Source organism: Mauremys reevesii, linkage group 6 (assembly GCF_016161935.1).
Source record: "Mauremys reevesii isolate NIE-2019 linkage group 6, ASM1616193v1, whole genome shotgun sequence".
NCBI classification, from domain to species: Eukaryota; Metazoa; Chordata; order Testudines; family Geoemydidae; genus Mauremys; species Mauremys reevesii.
Window position 1 is genome coordinate 129,811,118 of NC_052628.1, and position 18,528 is coordinate 129,829,645.

The 18,528-nt window shown below is 52.2% G+C and overlaps 1 protein-coding gene across 1 annotated transcript; it reads right to left on the reverse strand.

Annotated features, from left to right (window-relative positions):
• Positions 1-278: 278 nt before the first annotated feature.
• Positions 279-12,148, reverse strand: LOC120408477 (probable pancreatic secretory proteinase inhibitor). The gene is made up of 4 exons (XM_039545472.1): positions 12,031-12,148; positions 2,716-2,750; positions 2,068-2,180; positions 279-457 (listed from the first exon to the last, which is right to left on the reverse strand). The coding sequence occupies exons 1-4, from the start codon at positions 12,110-12,112 to the stop codon at positions 412-414; spliced, it is 276 nt and encodes a 91-aa protein (XP_039401406.1). The 5' UTR covers positions 12,113-12,148; the 3' UTR covers positions 279-411.
• Positions 12,149-18,528: the final 6,380 nt, after the last annotated feature.

An 18,528-nucleotide genomic window follows, 5' to 3' on the forward strand; every position in this document is an offset into this window, starting at 1 on the left:
AATTCGTATGATGGATACGAGATCCACACCATGAATCTGCGACAAGAACTTACTTTAATTGTTCTTCTTGGGTAGGGTGACCAGATGTCCCGATTTTATAGGGACAGTCCTGATATTTTGGGCTTTTTAAAATATGGGCTCCTATTACCCCCCACCCCACCCCCGTCCCAATTTTTCACACTAGCTATCTGGTCACCCTATTCTTGGGGAGATCATGTGTGTCTTCCCAGTACATAAAATTAAATGTTTCAAATAAAAATGCTTCTTGTGAATGCTTCCTATGCTAATTTTATTATTCAGAATAACAAGCTGAAATGATCATTATTTGTTCTTTTGAATCAACTTAGAGAGCAGAGCATCGATTACAGAGCTTTCTTGTGGTTCATAATGTGTCCTGGAGGGCTCCAAATATTAACATATTTCATTCTTCACAATCTGGATATCTTGCCTGGTTATTCTAGAACACCAGAAAATAAGAAAATAAGAGTTTTAGAAAATATTCCTTAGGTGACATTTAGGATTTTTGTCTAGCCAAATAGAAAAAGGGTTGATTTTCTAAAAACAGTGTTCAATTTTCCATTCAAAATGTGTGCATTATTACATATCTAAACTGCATACAGAATTAGCATAGTAGCCAGTTATATGCACAATTATCCAATTTGAAGTTAATCCTGCTAATTTAATGTACAAATTAAGCATACACTGGTGCTTTTTGTGTGTTTAATTACATAAAAATCAGTCAAATTGCTGACATCCTGTTCAAAGCTGGTGAAGCCAAGTCTGTTTGCTATTGGCTTCCATGGGAGGTAAAGCAGGGCAGAATTTTGCCCAGTGAGACCGTAGTAAAATACTGGAGTGGGAAATACAAGGAAACTGCAGTGGGACTCCCTCCGCTCTGAAAACATTCCTGCACCTTGACCATTTCAGAAGCACAATTTCCCTCCCGGTGAACAGCCACTGTCCAGCAGACGAGGTGCAACGTCTAACTGTGAGCCAGTGGCTGACTGACAAGGCGTCTGATTGTGGTAACTGCAAAGGGCAAGGCACCTGGTGTATTTTGCTAATTTGTTTAAAAATCCAGCCCAAGAGTTTTTCCTCAATTCAGTCAGAAGAGTGCAATGCAATTGGGGCCAGCTGGGAAGTCTCCTCCTCCCTTCTCATTTTTGGGGCCATTCTGATTTTCTAGAGTCCAGCCCAGCTGATCTTGCTGGATTCGGCAAGAGCCCTGGATTAACTCACAGAGTCAGTGTGTTGTGTTGTGTTGCTGCTTCCTCACATGCGCAGCATTACATCAGCTCTCGGTGTGTCATTGCAATGGGCTAGAACCCTACAGTACCCAAAAGGGGCTAGAATGATTCTGGGCACAGCCCGGAGTGAGGGGCAGCATGCCAGCTGCCCTGTCCCAGGAGCTGCAGGGACCTGATGCTCCCGTTACCTGCAGAAAGTGATTACCCCCTCACTGCTGGCCTACCTCTGATACTAGGGCAAGTGAGAGAGGGCTGGAGCCCCTCCCCCGCGGGGGGAGAGAGGGAGGGGGTAGCCCCACTGGCTCCTATGTGGCTGGACCCGGCAGGGCTGCCCGGGGGGGGGCAAGTGGGGCAATTTGCCCCAGGCCCCCATGAGAGTTTTTTGAGGCCCCTGGAGCGGGGTCCTTCACTCACTCCAGGGGCCCCGGAAAACTCTCGTGGGGCCTGGGCCCCCAGAGCTTCTTCCGCTCCGGGTTTTCGGCAGCAATTCAGCAGCAGGGAGCACCCCCGCCGCCGAAGACCCCAGGCCCCCTGAATCCTCTGGGCAGCCCTGGGACCCGGCAGCCTGGATTCAGGGTACAAAGAGGGGTTCTTACCTGAGTCACAATCTACTGCCAAGAGATGAAACTGTCCATGTGCTAGAGAGGCCCCCGACTCAGGAGCCACTCGGGAACATCATCATTTGCCTTTAGGTTGTGCTGGGACAGCCCGAGAAACCTGCCTCCTTCCCCGCCCTGCTCTGCGCTGTCACCCTAGGCAAAGCACTCGCAGCACCAACATGGACTCAGCGGTGCGTGAGCACTAGCCAGGGCGACCTTACCTTCGCCTCTCGCAGAGCATGCACTCATTGCTGTAGCTGTTGCCATCAGTTCCGCAGACAGGACTGTAATTCAAGGGGCATGCTGGTGCCAGGGCAGCGTGCTCACATGCCGGCTGCAAAGACAGAAGCCAAACAACACTGATCTAATTCCTGCTGTGTTAGTGTTGCAGCAACCAGGGAGCCCCTGTGCCGGTGACAACTTCCACTGTGCCAGGGATGTGGGGTAGAATTATTCTCGATCCCCGTGGGGATTCCCTGGGATGGCCGAGTGCCTGAGCTCTGGCAGGGGGTCCTGCATCAGCAGGGACCTGGAACTAATTGGGGGGTGGGCAGCACGAACTGTGTCTGCAGTGGGAAAAGTGAATGGTGGTGGCAGGGCAGGGGCTGTCTGAACTGAACTGATGGGGCAGCCTGGTCAGGGAACCCTCCTCCCTCCCTGAACCCCCTCGCTTGTGTCTTCTGGTGCTTTCAGCTCTGCCCACAGTGGCGAGGAGAGTCCTCTAGGGCTGGCAGCGCTAGCAGCCCTGGTTCTCCCCACCGCCCCAGTTACAGAGGGCCCCTGTGCACACTCCCTCCCCACTGCCTGCGTTGGCTAGAGCTTGGCCCATACGTGAGCAAGGCAGAAGAGAACAGCAGGATCCTACTCACCGCTCTCGGAACCCCTCCTTCCCGAGGCCCTGCCCCTGAAAGGGAAAGGAAGCCCATGAAACCCAAGTGTAATGGACAGGCCGGTCTCGCTCCGAGGGCAGGGGCAGGCCAGGCACCGGGGAGATAGCCCCGCTAGGGGGCTGAGGAAGGGGGAAGCTAGCCACGCCTCAGAGCCGCGCGTGAGCCCCGACCCAGTGAGTCCGCCCGCCTCAGCCGCACTCCGCGTGTTCGGGTTCGGTTCGGCTCCAAGCCACACACAACAATTAACCCTTCGGTTACTGGTTCCAATCAATCTTAGGAGAAGTAAATTCATTCCTGCTCCCCTCCCCCCACCCCCATTCTCTCTCTCTGCAGCTCAGTGCTCTGCTCACCGAGGCCATAGGGCAGGGCCAGCAGCGCCCCCCATGATGGAGAGCTGTCACTGCAGTAGAAGAATACACCGCTGCCTCCCAGACAGAATCATAGAATCTCAGGGTTGGAAGGGACCTCAGGAGGTATCTAGTCCAACCCCCTGCTCAAAGCAGGACCAAACCCAACTAAATCATCCCAGCCAGGCCTTTGTCAAGCCTGACCTTAAAAACCTCCAAGGAAGGAGATTCCACCACCTCCCTAGGGAACCCATTCCAGTGCTTCACCACCCTACTAGTGAAAAAGTTTTCCCCCTTAATATCCAACCTAAACCTCCCTCACTATTGCTCCTTGTTCTGTCATCTGCCACCACTGAGAACAGCCAAGCTTCATCCTTTTTGGAGCCCCCCTTCTATCAAATCCCCCCTCACTCTTCTCTTCTGCAGACTAAATAAGCCCAGTCCCCTCAGCCTCTCCTCGTAAGTCATGTGCTCCAGCCCCCTAATCATTTTTGTTGCCCTCCGCTGGACTCTCTCCAATTTGTCCACATCGTTTCTGTAGTGGGGGGACCAAAACTGGACGCAGTACTCCAGGTGTGGCCTCACCTGTGCTGAATAGAGCTGAATAATCACTTCCCTCGATCTGCTGGCAATGCTCCTACTAATACAGCCCAATATGCCATTGGCCTTCTTGGCAACAAGGGCACACTGCTGACTCATATCCAGCTTCTCATCCACTGTAATCCCCAGGTCCTTTTCTCCAGAACTGCTGCTTAGCCAGTTGGTCCCCAGCCTGTAGCAGTGCATGGGATTCTTCCGTCCTAAGTGCAGGACTCTGTACTTGTCCTTGTCAAACTTCATCAGATTTCTTTTGGCCCAATTCTCTAATTTGTCTAGGTCACTATTGACCCTATCCCTACCCTCCAGCATATCTACCTCTCCCCCTATTTTAGTGTCATCCGTGAACTTGCTGAGGGTGCAATTAAACCCATCATCCAGATCATCAATAAAGATGTTGAACAAAACTGGCCCCAGGACCGACCCTTGGGGCACGCCGCTTGATACCGGCTGCCGACTAGACATGGAGCCGTTGATCTCTACCTGTTGAGCTTTGCTCTAATCTGAGCCTGCCACCGCGAGCCAGGTTGGGGAAGAGAAAGACCTGCTCGGGGTGGGGTGGGGATCAGGCAGTGCACTGGGCAGGTGGGAGGGGGTTGGGATTGGGACCTGCAGCTCACTCCAGTGGGGAGTGGGTTTGGAACGTGGCCCTGCCTCGTGTGGGCCAGTTGGAGGGAGGAGCTGCCCAGGGGTTAGGGGCGGGGGCTAAAGGGAGAAGGGCCGGGCAGCCTTCAGCTCTGTCCTTGGGCTTGAAGGGGTCAGGGAGCAGCCCGCCTCTTCTCTCCCCGGGGAGAGCCTCTGAGATGGTCCCTCTGTCTCTGAGGCCCCTGCTGCCCCATGTGGTGCCTCATGCAGGTGGCTCCCAAACTTCCCTTCCCTCTTACTCTTCTAAGCTGGCCTCCCCTGTCCTCAGGCTTGTCTCACTAGGCCGGGCTGGGCCTGTCTGGTAGCAATCCCAGGCCCATTTGTTATTCTGTTGGCTGGTTTTATAAGGCAAATAACATCACTGTAGATTTTAAAAATATTGAGCCTAAAAAATGCTGAACCTTTGTTTTAACCAGTAACCCTAACTTGTTTCAGCTCCATTCCAGTTCAGGAGGCAGGACAAAAGTATGAGTCAGGTTCGGGTCCAGATCATGCAGAAAAATACTGGTTTGGACTGATTCTCCGGTTCCAGTTCGGTTCTGGTTCAGCTCATGGCTCAGACTCCATCCCACAGCCTTCCTGCTGGCGCTCCCACGAAGGTGCAGCAGGCTTGTACCTACACTGCCGACTGCTGTTCCCTGTCCCGTAACCTTGGCCTCCCTGCCTGCCTGCCCAGAGACTGTGAGCTCCTCAGAGCCAGTGGGTTTGGAAAGCACCAAGCACATCATGGGCACCACTGGGCATCATGGGATATAAACTGGCCATCAGGAGGTTTAGACTTGAAATTAGACGAAGGTTTCTAACCATCAGAGGAGTGAAGTTCTGGAACAGCCTTCCAAGGGGAGTAGTGGGGGCAAGAGATGTATCTAAGCTTGATAAGCTTATGGAGGGGATGGTATGATGAGATTGGTCTTTGACTATTAGCGGTAAATATGCCCAGTGGCCTGTGATGGGATGTTAGATGGGGTGGGATCTGAGTTACTACAGAGAATTCTTTCCTGGGTGCTGGCTGGTGAGTCTTGCCCACATGCTCAGGGTTTAACTGATCACCATATTTGGGGTTGGGAGGGAATTTTCCTCCAGGGCAGATTGACAGAGGCCCTGGAGGTTTTTCGCCTTCCTCTGCAGCATGGGGCACAGGTCACTTGCTGGAGGATTCTCTGCAGCTTGAGGTCTTTAAACCACGATTTGAGGACTTCAGTAACTCAGACATAGGTTAGAGGTTTGTTACAGGAGTGGGTGGGTGAGATTCTGTGGCCTGCATTGTGCAGGAGGTCAGACTAGATGATCATAATGGTCTCTTCTGACCTTAAAGTCTATGATTGTATGATTCAGATACACAAATCATTCCTTAGATTAACATAATAAGGGCCACCACAGAGCCAAGTAATAGCTGCACAGATACGGGGCCCAAGGCCAGACATAGTCACTTGCATTTTTTCACCTTTGTTCTAACTAGCCAGTAAACAAAGGCAAGGATGTCCCATTCCTGGGCCCGCTCTCCCTTCGCCATTAGATCTCTCCTTTAAACCCGCGCTCAGCAGAACCCTCCCCACCAGCAATTGCTCCTCAGCTGCTGTGCTCTTCTGTGCTAGGCTGCGAGCCCAGTGACTTGAGGCTGGGGCTGGGTCTCCCTCCCTGGACTCAAAGGTGCTGGGCACCTTCACCGCACTGCATGGAAAAGATCTGCTCAATGTGCAGCGGGAGTCAGAACAGCTAACAATGTTGGGAACTACTAGGAAAGGGATAGATAACGAGACGGTAAATATCACGATGCTACTTTATAAATCCCTGGTACACCCACAGCTTGAATACTGTGTGCCGTTCTGGTCACCCCATCTCAAAAAAGATGTATTAGAATTGAAAAATGTACAGAGAGTGGCAACAAAAATGATGAAGGGCATGGAACAGCTTCCATAGGAGGAGAGGTTAAAAAGCTGTTCCATGCCCCAGGGCTGTTCAGCTTAGAAAGGAGATGACTTGGGGGGTGGAGGGGTATGATAAAAGTCAATAGACTAATGACTGGTGTGGAGAAAGGGAACAGGGACGTGTTATTTACCCCTCACCTAACACAAGAACTAGGCATCACCAGATAGAATGAACAGGCAGCAGGTTTAAACAGAAGGGAGTATTTCTTCACACAGTGCCTAGGTGGACCCAGTATCTTATGTTCTTAAGCAATAGGAACAGCCCAACTAGGAGCTGACAAACAGCATTCCAGGCCTGATCCCCCACATCACCCCAGTTCTACACTGACTTACTGCTAAGTTCAGTGGCATGACACCCACCTCACACTCCTGCAATCCTGTTGTGCCACACATGGCAAGTGGCATAGAAGACTCAACCTCCCCTTGCATATGAGGCTCGAGACCTAGAGTAGGCCCTGCAAATCACAAGTTTCAGGGGACAATTCAGTGGACAAGTTTCAGGGCCCACTCCCTGGCCCTTCCCCTCCCTCTCTGCTAATAGCGGTTTTACAAACTTTAGCTCCAGGAGAAATCCAAATGCCTCCACAGCACCTCTGCTGCCACACCGGTGTGATGCTCCTTGTCCCCCTCCCTGCCTATTCCTTTGTGTCAAGTGCCAAGTTACTCTAACCCCACATTCCACATTTTTCCACCGGAGAATTCAAGAACAAGGGGAAACGTTGAATGTTTTATAAGAGTTCTGCATGCATTGACTGAAAACTTATTTTGGAACTCAAAATGTGAAAATATCAGAGACAGGCTGATTATTGGGTTAGCAGCTACAACTGAAGACAGATTTAACCCTAGCCACAGCTATACAGATAGCAAAGCAGTCTGAACTAGTCATACAGCAGAATAAAGGGTAGAAAAACCTGTGTGACCGAATGCAACCCTGTATTCACAGGCTACACACCATTGTAATAATCTTTGCACACAATATGCTTAACAACTCACTGATCAATAATACCATGACGAAATTTGTGCAGCAACATTATGTGTAAAGTTATGACCGTAAGCTGAAATCATGACTGAAGTGTGTTTACCAGACAAGTCTGGGGAGGGGGTAAACAAACCAGTTTCTCAAAGACAAAGGACAAGCTGACACCTCTAGCCAGGTGTCAAAGTTGATGGGCCATCTCCAGTCACATGGCCGTTCTTTGGCAGTTAAGGGGAGTAGGAACTGATTGATCTGCATTTTAGCAAACAAAATGGAACCTCTTTTACCTCGAGACTCCTTGTCTCCATGCTCACAGCAGGAAGGAGCTTGATGTAGGGGTGACCCTCAGGAAAAGCATTTCAAAGGGTGACTGGACTATAAAAGGGATGGGCAGAAAACACCTCCGGGTCTCTCTCTCTCTCTCTCTCTCTTGCTCTCTCACCTAAGACGACAAAGGTACCAGCCCTTTGGGGGCAGATCCTCACTTGAGAATTTGGCCAGCCCTGTTGCTGGGAACCTATGGTAAGAATTTTACTTTGAACCAAGTCTTGTTTGTTAAGTTTTAGCACTAGAAGCATTTTATATTTATTTCTCATTTCTAACTTTAATGCCCTGTACTTGTACTCACTTCAAATCTCTTAGTAGTTAAATAACCTTGTTTTAGTCTTAATCCAAACTAAAACAGTACTGTGGTTAAACTGAATTGTTTGGTAACTCCAATTAAAGTAGCAGGCCATTGTACATTGACCCCTTCTAGGGACAACGGACCTCTAATATTTGAACTGTCTAGGAGAGGGCCAGACAGTGCAGAACCCACGTTTTGGGAGAAAGTCTGAGACTGGGAGTGTGTTGGGGTCACCCTGCAAGTGGTAACCCAGGCTGGTGGAAGCCAGAGTGTGATTGATGTGTGGCTTGCAGGCTGCAGCTATACACAGACACTCAGGTGTGACCTGCAGGGTGTTTGGGTATTTGTGAGCAGCCCAGGTTGGGAGCTACAACAGCAAAGCATTGTGAGGCACCCACAGTGACAGGGCAGGTGGTGACAACCCCTCACTAGACTGGATTGCACCCAGGAATGTGATATCCTGAAACTAGTTTAGAAGCTGTAAATAGCTACTTGAATGTTAAAAGTCATTATCACAATACCCTGAGGCCAGGAGAGAAAACTCCCAGGCACGGAGGGACAAATCCCACCCCACATGCACAAGGTGCGGAAAAGTCATATCTGAGGAGATGGTGCATGTGCAGCCAGAGGCACACGGTGAGATACATGCACAAAATATGGACATTTTGCAGTTCTTTGCTGCACCAAAGTACTCAGGGAGTTATGGACAATAGAGATTCATTGTTTCTGGGATCTATCACTTGTGACAACACAGAACCTGCCTGGACAGTGAAATTGAGTATTCATGGCAAGACCATTGACTTTAAAACTGATTCAGGAGCAGAGGTCACAGTCCTCTCAGAAGGGATTTACAATCACCTGCAACCCCTCCCGGAGCTGAGGTCACCTCACACAGCTCTGAATAGCCCTGCGCTGTACTGAACGGCAGGGGCCAATTCACCACAGAAACAACTTACAAAGACACAAGCTGTGATTCAGCTTGCATATGATCAAAGGATCAAAGACCAACAACCTTCTCAGTCGCAGCATGGGAGCCATGACAGACCTAGTGAGAAAAGTGGAAGAATTCGACCGGGGATTTGATGTCATTGACTTTTGAAAGGAGATCCAGTACAAATCAAGTTAAGAGACAATTCTGAACCAGACAGGATACAAATACCCCTACCAGACTAGCTGCAGACTTATGTGAATTCAGAGGACATCATTGCCTGCTTGGTGGGGAATATTTGTCCAGGTACATAGAAATAAGGTACTCGAAAGATAGAACATTCACGGTGTTATTGAGAAACTGAAGTGCCATAGGCGCCAACTCTATGGATGCTCCAGGACTCAGACAGCCACTGAAAAAAAAAATATGGGGTGCTTAGCACCCACAGGGCCAGATTCTTCTTGTGTGGGCCCCAGCTCCCGGACAATGAACCCACCCCTGCTCCACCTCAAGGCCCTGCCCCTGCTCAGCCTCTCCCCCCTAAGGCCCCAGCCAGCGTGCCACTCCCGAGGCCCCGCCCCTACTGGGACTCTCCCCCCCGAAGCCCCGCCCATTCTCCATACTGAGGCCCGGTCCCCCGCTTGGCCTCTTCCCCCCAAGGCCCTGCCTGCTGCTCACATGGTGGGGGGAAGAGGGGAGAGAGCAGGGGAGAGGGGGCAGAGAGGAGTGAACCGTGGGCGGAGCCTTGGGCATGGAGCAGGAGACAGGGCCATGGTCCAGGCACTGGGGAACCTTCTGGGTGTGGGCCTGGCCCCACAGACCATTGGTGCCATTGTAAACCTGGTACTGAGCACCGACAAGCCACAGTGTTGCTGGCAGTTTCATCCAGAAAGCTTCTGTGAGAAGTAATGGCTTTAAACTGGGACATTAGTGAAGACAGCTTGTATGTGAGTGCAATGATTTTAATATACTGTAATTCATTATAATGTAATTATGCAATTCATTACTATTTTAATAATGATTACATTGGTAATATAGCAATGATAGACACATTCAATAACTAGAATATGAAAGAAGTGTATAAATATGCTGAAAATAGCCTCCCCTCAAACACACACACACACACACACACCTCTTCAAAAGCACCCACCAGCAAAAACAAAAGTCAGTGCCTGCGTGAAGTGCACTTTTACTCATGGCAGTATTCCAGAACAACTAGTGACAGACAATGGACCACAATTCACTGCAGCAGAATTTAAGTCCTTCTGAATGAAATACGAGTTTGATCATATTACTATCAGCCCACATTACCCACAAATGAATGGAGAGGCTGAGAGAGCTGTATAGACAGCCAAGAAAATCCTACAGCAGGAAGATCTATTCCTTGCTCTTCTGAGTTGAAGATCAACACCAATAGCAGCTACTGGATATAGTGCAGCACAACTCGGGGTGAGAATACAGCTCAGAAATAGATTCCTTGCCAAAGCTGGAACTGTATCTCCAAAGTGGCCAACCATGAAGACAGTAGCCATATTGGATAAAAAGGCTAGTAGAACTTACGAACACTTTTACAACAGACGTCACTCAGCAAAAGAGCTGCTGGGTCTAGAACCTGGTGACCGAATTCGCGTCAAATTTATATGGTGGAGAAAAAGGATGGACAACTCGAGCTGTGATGAAGAAAAATAATTCAGTGCCCAGATAGTATGTGATTGAGACCAACAATAGAGAGGTCCACAGAAACTGTTGACATCTATAGTTTGTTCCTCAGAAAGAACAATCAGAGCAAACTCTACAGGTGGATGCAGAAGAAGAGAAGGACAACGACTTAAGGATTCTAGACCGACAACAGACAGTCGTTGCAACAAATGACAGCCAAATGACCAAGCTGTTATGCATTCGGATTATGTAATTTAAAAAACAGTACAATCCTTCCAGAGACACTTAGACTGCTACCTACTGCTCTACAAAGACAGCGGAGACAGTGTCAATACTGAAGTTGGTAGAAAAGTAGAACTTAAAGGGGAGAAGTAACGGAATGCTAATCTGTATGATACTCTTTCACCACTAGGTGGCACTGTGTACAGGACCTTATTTACGATACCCTCAGTACTAAAGGATCTTACAGTGCACGCATCGGGGTGTGTATCTCTCTGAGAAGTACCTCTGCAGTCAGCCTACATCTGATACAGAAGCCTGACCTGCTAGGAGCAACCCTGGGGTCACCCTACAGTGCACAAGTAGAGCCCCCGAGCAGGGTACGGCCCACTGAACCTGTCCACATGGCCCCTGTGCAGTATGCCCCATGGGGCACAGCACATCCCACGGAGCCCATCCGCACAGCCCTTGCGCATGATATGTCCCCCTCGGGCCATCCACATGGCCCCTGTGCAGGATAAGAACATAAGAATGGCCACACTGGGTCAGACAAAAGGTCCATCTAGCCCAGTGTCCTGTCTTCCAACAGTGGCCAATGCCAGGTGTCCCAGAGGGAATGAACAGAACAGGTGACCATCAAAGTGATCCATCCCCTGTCACCCATTCCCAGCTTCTGGCAAACAGAGGCTGGGGACATACTCCCTGCCCATTCTGGATAATAGCCATTGATGGACCCATTCTCCATGAACGTATCTATTTCTTTTTTGTATCCCATTATAGTTTTGACCTTCACAACATCCTCCGGCGAGGAGTTCCACAGGTTGACTGTGCATTGTGTGAAGAAATCCTTCTTTTTGTTTGTTTTAAACCTGCTGCCTATTAGTTTCATTGGGTGACCCCTAGTTCTTGTGTTATGAGAAGGAGTAAATAACACTTCCTTATTTACTTTCTCCACACCAGTCATGATTTTATAGACCTCCATCATATCCCCTTTAGTCGTCTCTTTTCCAAGCTGGTACATCCCCCTCAGCCCCTCCACAGGGCCCCTCTGTGCACAGTATGACCCCCTGAGACTGTCCGCCTGGCCCTTGTGCATGGTGCGTCCCACTTAGCCCATTCATAATGGCCAGTCTTGTCCCCATGCAAATCTTTCAGGAAGGTCCACATGAGCATGTGATTCCTGCATTTGTGGAGGCTGGGCATGAGTGCCAGAAGCTCCCTGGGGAGGGGAGGGGGGCACCAGTGCCTGGACTGGGGCCTTGCCTCCTGTTCCACCTCAAGGCTCATCCCCACTCATCCTCCTCCCACCAAGGCCCTGTCCACGCCCCACCCCCACAGGCTGTGTTCCACCGCACCAGGAGCAGACTTACCACACTGAGCAAGGAGAAGGAACAAAGCCGTGAGGGCCCCCAGCATTCGGACAGTCATGGTGATTCCAGCACAGCTGTGCATGCTCTGATCTACTTCCAGCTCCTGTTATAGGGAAGGCCTTGTGCTTATCTCTGGGGAGCTGGGAAAAGCCATGTGTCCAGTGTTTATTTAAACTCAGGGCTGCTGATTCCTCAGCTGTGCCCAGGAAGTGTGTGTACATTTTTAACAGTGCGTAATCAACCACTGGAACCATTTACCAAGGGTTGTGGTAGTTGACACAGCGACTGCCTCTCAGGAAGGTGGAGTACCTACTGTCACAGAGTGTGGGGGAGTCAGGGCCCTGCACCCCCACTTCCTGTGATTCACCGTGACTCTCAGCCAGCCAGTAAAACAGAAGGTTTATTAGACGACAGAAACAGAGTCTAAAACAGAGCTTGTAGTTACAGAAAACAGGATCCCTCAGTCAGGACCATCTTGGGGGTTGGGGCGCCCAGACCCGAGTTCTGGGCCTCCCTCCACCCTGTCCCCCCAGCCAGCTCCAAACTGAAACCCCTTCCTGCTGCCTCCACCAGCCCCTCCTCCAGGCTTTGTTCAGTTTCCCGGGGAAGGAGGTGTTACCTGGCCCCAACCCCCTCCTGGGCTCAGGTTACGAATGCAGCCACCATCCTTTAGGTGCTGGCCGTCAGGTATCATCCCTCAGTGAAGTCAGACCCTTATTTCCCAGCACCATCAGTATTAATGCAGACAGTAAACTAGTAAAACTCTCATGCAACATTACCAGGTTAATACCCCCTACTCCCTAGTCCATCCCATCTCTCCCCACTTCAAGACTGAACTGAGCGGGGTCACTCTGACCAGTGACCTGGGGAAGTTCGGCCCCCCCTCTCCAGGGCAGCACATCAGCTATCAGGTTGGCACTCCCCTTCCCATGGACCACCTCCATATCGTAATCCTGCAGGAGCAGGCTCCACCTCAGGAGCTTGGCGTTGGCTCCTTTCAGCTGGTGTAGCCAGGGCAGGGGAGAGTGGTCAGTGTACACAGTGAAGTGTCACCCAACTAGAAATGGCAGTAGTTTAAGGGCCCATATCATGCCTTCTCTATGGCCACAAAGTTTTGCTTCCGAGCTAACAGCTTCTTGCTCAAGTACATGATAAGGTGTTTCTCCCCCTTTTCATCAACCTGCAACACCACCCCAGCCCCGTGTCTGAGGCGTTGGTGAACATCATAAAGGGCTTGTCAAAGTCTGGGTTTGCCAGAACTGGGCCACTGACCAGAGCCTCCTTCAGCGCCTGGAGAGCCTCCTGACACTCCTCGGTCCAGACCACCTTGTCTGGCTTCCCCTTCTTGCATAGTCCAGTGATGGAAAGTGGGGCATGAATCTTCGATAGTACCCCGCCATCCTAATAAAGGCCTGGACCTGCTTTTGGTTTGGGGAGCAGGCCAGTCTCTGATCGCCTCCACCTTGGCTGGTTCCGGCTCTAGGCAGCCGCTCCCCACCCAATGGCCCAGGTAAGATCCTTCAGCCATCCCCACCTTGCACTTCTCAGCTTTTATGGTCAGCTCAGCCTCCTGGAGTCAGTCCAGCACTTGCTTAAACTGAGACACATGGTCCTCCCAGGTCCGGCTAAAGACACAGATGTCATCAATGTAGGTGACAGCAAAACTCTCCATCCCCCTCAGTAGCTGATCCACTAGATGCTGGAAGGTGGCAGGCGCTCCCTTGAGGCGAAAAGGCAGGGTCAGAAACTCATAGAGCAGGCCTGCACAACTCGTAAAGCAGCAAGGGCCATATTACTCCAAAGAAAACAGCTGAGGGCTGAACCCTCCCGGCCCTGCTGAACCCCCCCCCCCCAGCGCCGCCAAGCCCCCTGAAACATAACACCCCCCCAGCACTGCCCAGCCCCCCTGAAATACTCCCCCCCCAGCACCGCCCACCCCACGGAAACAAACCCTCCTTCCCCAGCGCTGCCCCACCGAAACAGCGGTACTGAACCTTGGTAATATGATATAGTGGGCCCCTAAGGTAGTATAATTAAGGTAAAAGAAAAATGTCTTTTTGCTAGAAGTAGAATAAGATCTTCCCCCCACTTTGTAATCAGTTGTCCTGTTGAATGAAGGAGGTGTGACTGAGGAAGGCGTGGAAGGCAGCACCTCCAGACAGCTGCAACCCTTGGAGAGAGGATGGGAGCCAGACCAGATGAATAGAACAGGTCAGCCACCGACTCGCAGCTCACCTCCTCAGCCCCCACATCCCCCTGGCTTGCCTACACAGCCCCCGCCACTGCCCGCCCACTCACCTCCTCAGCCCCCACCCCGGCTCACCTCCTCACTCCCCGCCACTGTCTGCCTGCCTCTTCAGCCCCCTTCCCTCACCCGCCGCTTGCCCAGTCACCCCCCGCGGGCCGCACAGTGAGCCCACTCGGGCCGCATGTTGTGCAGGCCTGTCATAGAGCCCCAGAGGGGTGATAAAGGCAGATTTCAGCCTGGACCTTGCCAGTAGCCCTTTGTAAGATCCATGGTAGTAAGGTACCGAGCACCTCCCAGCTTGTCTAGAAGCTCGTCAGGCCTGGGCATGGGGTAGGCATCACACACGGTGATGGCATTAAGCTTCCGATAGTCCACACAGAACCAGATCGACCCGTCCTTTTTGGGGACCAGCACCACCAGTGAGGCCCAAGGGCTGGAAGACGGCTGGATCACCCCCAAAGCCAGCATGTCCCTGACCTCCCTTTCCAGGTCCTAAGCAGTTTTCCCTGTGACTCAGAAGGGGGAGCATCTTATAGGAGGATGTGATCCTGTCTCCACCCGGTGGACAGTCAGATTAATGAGTCCAGGTTGGTTGGAAATCAGCTGTCCGTACAGATGCAGCACCCCTCTGATCTCAGCTTGCTGGGCAGGGGTTAGCTGATCAGAGAAAGGAATTGTTTCCAGGGAGGAGCCAGCTCTTGTCTCAGGGAATAGATCTACTAAAGGGTCATCTCCCTGCTCCTCCCAATGTCCACTCCACACACGGCCAACTCCACATTCCCCCTGTCATAATATGGCTTCATCATATTCACATGGTACACCCGGCGGTGGTGTGCCAGGTTAGACAGCTCCACCACATAGTTTACCTCATTTAGTTTCTTGACAACTTTGAAAGGTCCTTTCCAGGGAGCTTGTAGTTTGTTTTTTCCTCACGGGGATGAAAACCATCACCTGCTCCCCAGTGGCGTAGGCACAGGCCCGCGCTGTGCGGTCATACCAGATCTTCTGTTTCCTCTGGGCTCTGGCCAGATTCTCCTTGGCCAAGCCCATGAGCTCAGCAAGTCTCTCAGAAGGCCAAGACATATTCCACCACTGATTCTCCATTGGGAGTGGCCTTCCCCTCTCATTCATCTCTCATCAGGTCCAGGGGCCCCCTTATCCTTCTTCCGTATCACAGTTCAAAAGGTGAAAACCCAGTCGATTCCTGGGGCACTTCCCTGTACACGAACAGCAGGTGAGGTAAGTACTTGTCCCAATCCTGCGGGTGCTGGTTCATAAAGGTTTTCAGCATCATCCCTAGAGTTCCACTGAACCTCTCCACCAGCCCATTGGACTGGGAGTGATATGCTGAGGCCCGGATGTGCCAGACCTCACATTTCTCCCACAAGCACTGGAGCAGGGCCGACATGACGTTGGATCCCTGATCTGTCAAGACTTCCTTGGGGAACCCTATTCGGCTGAAAATGGTCAGCAGCGCATTTGCCACAGAGTCTGCTTCGACAGAAGACAAGGCCACTGCCTTGGGGTAATGTTGTTGACTGGGTTGCCTTTCTGAGAGATCCCACTATGTCCACAGCCACCTTCTGAAAAGGCTCCTCTATGATGGGCAAAGGTCTCAAAGCTGCTTTCCCCTTGTCCCGGGCCTTCCCCACCCGCTGGCAGGGGTCACAGGATCGACAGTACTGTTGGACAGTAGTAAAGACCCCAGGCCAGTAAAAGTTCTGTAGCAGCCTCTGCCTGGTGCCCTGCAAGAGGGATGTCATGGGCCAGGTACAGTAGCTTGTGGCGATACTTCTGGGGGACCACCAGCTGCCTCCTGCTTCTCCGTGACTCCACTTCCCCGGGGGGAGCCCATTCTTGGTACAGGAATCCTTTCTCCCACAGGAACCTCTCCTGGCAACCCTTCCCCAGGACCTGTGCCGCACTGAGGCCGGCCAGGTCCCTTAGCTTCTGCAAGGAGGGATCTTTTTGCAACTTGGCCTGGAACTCAGTGGCTGGGGAAGGAATGGGGACCTGCTCCCTTTCATCGGCTGGGTCTGAAGCCACCACCCCTCTGAGCCTTGTCCTGGGGCACTCCCTCCCCACCAGGTCCGGTGAGATACCCTACCCAATGTCAGGGCATAGTGCCCCTCACCAGCTCAGGGTCATGAGTAGGGCATTCTAGGGGTTGCTTGGCCAATTGTCTACGTCCCCCCCAACACCTCTGTGGGCAAATGATAGTGCACCCCCACATCCTTGGGGCCCTTCTTGGCCCCCCATTTCAGATGTACCCTTACCAGGGGCACCTTGAATGGGGTCCCACCCACACCCATCAGGGTCAGGGTCAGGAGCCACCTTATCTGGGGCCACCACCTCAGGCCAGGCCAGCGTCACCTCAGCGCCCATGTCCCAGTATCCATTGACCTTCCTCCCATCCACCTCCAGGGGAACAAGGCACTTGCTCCACAGGGACCACCCTGCACCCACCCGGTAAACTGAGAACCTTGGATCCGGAGCATCCAGCCCCCCAGAGGAGCTGGTCTGGGAAATTCCTCTCTCCTGAGCCATTGGAAAGCTGCCAGCCCCTCCTGCCCGGGAGCCTGCCCCTCCTCCGGCTGGTCCCTACCCAGTTAACCCTGTGAGGGTTCGATTTGCTCAGTCTGTCCTTGAGCTTGGGGCACTGGGTCCGTATGTGGCCTCTCTGGTCACGTTCCGTCGGTCCCCTTGAGCCGGTCATTTCGTTCTGATACCAGTTGTTCCCCTTGAGGGAGTTCTCCACATTCCCCCTTTGAGGGGTCCCAGGGTGACTCTATGCACCATGGTGGGCTTATTCTTCTGGGATGCCTCCGTTCCACCCCCTGACGGCCTGTCCACAAACTGACTTTTTGTCCCCCGACTATATCCTCAGGTCGGATGCACAGTGTTCATATGGGTGCTCCAGTACGATCAGTTTAACCATGTCCTCCTTAGACTGGGGCCCCATCTGCCCACTTGTGGACATATCCCTCCATTCGGAGGATCAGTTCCAGATGTGTCCTCAGGGGTCTTATGCTGACTCCGGAACTTTTTCTGGTACGCCGTGGGAGTCATCCCAAACTTGTGTAGCAGGGCCTTTTTGCACAGTTCATAGTCCCCGTGCCTCCACCCCTTCCATTTAGCTGTACATCCCCACGGCTTTGGGGTCCAGTAAGGGGTGAGAAACCGGAGTCTGTCTGCAGGGTCAACCCTGTGCAGTCCACAGGCCTTCTCAAATGCAATCAGGAATTCATCTACGTCCTCCCCTTCCTTAAACTGGGCCAGGATGCGCTTATCAAAGCTCCATGCAGTCCTGGGTTCCCCCTCACTCACTGCAGCCAGGGGCTCGCTGCTCCGCAGCCTCGCCAACTTCAGTTCAGGCTACAGCTGTTTCTCCCGATCCTCCAGCTCCAGCTCTTTCAGTTTCATATCCCTCTCCCATTCCAGCGATGGGGAGCTCCGCCGTGAGGATCCCCTGCTGGCCGCGGGGGGTCACGGTGCCCCCAGGGTTCATCGGGGGCTGCTTCCAGCCCCTCCCCTAGCCATAGGTAGGAGGGGCCTCGGAGTGTTCTCAGCAGCAGTCTGACCCCTCCCAGCCGGGACAGACACCGGTGCCAGTGCTGCATCTGCCGGGCTGCTTCCCTCCGAGGCAGAGATCAGCTCCTCCCAGCCATCCTTCTCCTCCAGCTGGGCCATCAGCTGTGCTGTAGTGAGCTTTCCAATGGCAGCCCTCTCTCTGCACAGCTCCTGCACCAGCTCGCTCTTAAGGAGATGGCTATACATCTCCCCACTGTTCCCAAGCTGGTGTTGACTCGCAGGCCTGTGTGCTCGCAGCTCCCCACAGTTTCCAGGAAGAGCCCCAACTGCCAGCCCTTCTCCAGGTTATCAACTCTCTTCAGGGTCCATTGCCCTGCACTCACACTCACTCTGTACCTGCTGCTGTTGTGGCCTTGAGGGGTTCCCCCTCCACACCCAGGGAACGCCTGACCATGATACAGGGGAGAAAGAAGAGGACAGGAGAATATGTCGAGTGAGCTCCTGCAAGCCAGCGCTATATCAGACTGTGAACAGAAGGCCTGGAGGGTGAATAGTGCAGACCGTGTGAAGAGGGGAAAAAGGTGGAGAGGAGAAAGGTGCAGGGCTTGGAGAGAAAGAGGCATCAGGACATAATGAGACAAAACACAAATGCTGCAGGTGCTTGTGGATCTACATGTTCAATAATTACAGGCTCAGCCCCCTTTTCAATCAGCGGAGAG

Bases quoted from the DNA above. Each gene is read 5' to 3' on its own strand.
- LOC120408477 (XM_039545472.1), bottom strand. From the start codon at position 12,112: ATGCACAGCTGTGCTGGAATCACCATGACTGTCCGAATGCTGGGGGCC. The intron at 2,181-2,715 runs GTGAGTAGGATC...CTGTCTTTGCAG, and splicing joins AAGGAGGGGTTCCGAGAGCG to CCGGCATGTGAGCACGCTGC. The intron at 458-2,067 runs GTAAGGTCGCCC...CTGGTGTTCTAG, and splicing joins ATGCTCTGCGAGAGGCGAAG to AATAACCAGGCAAGATATCC.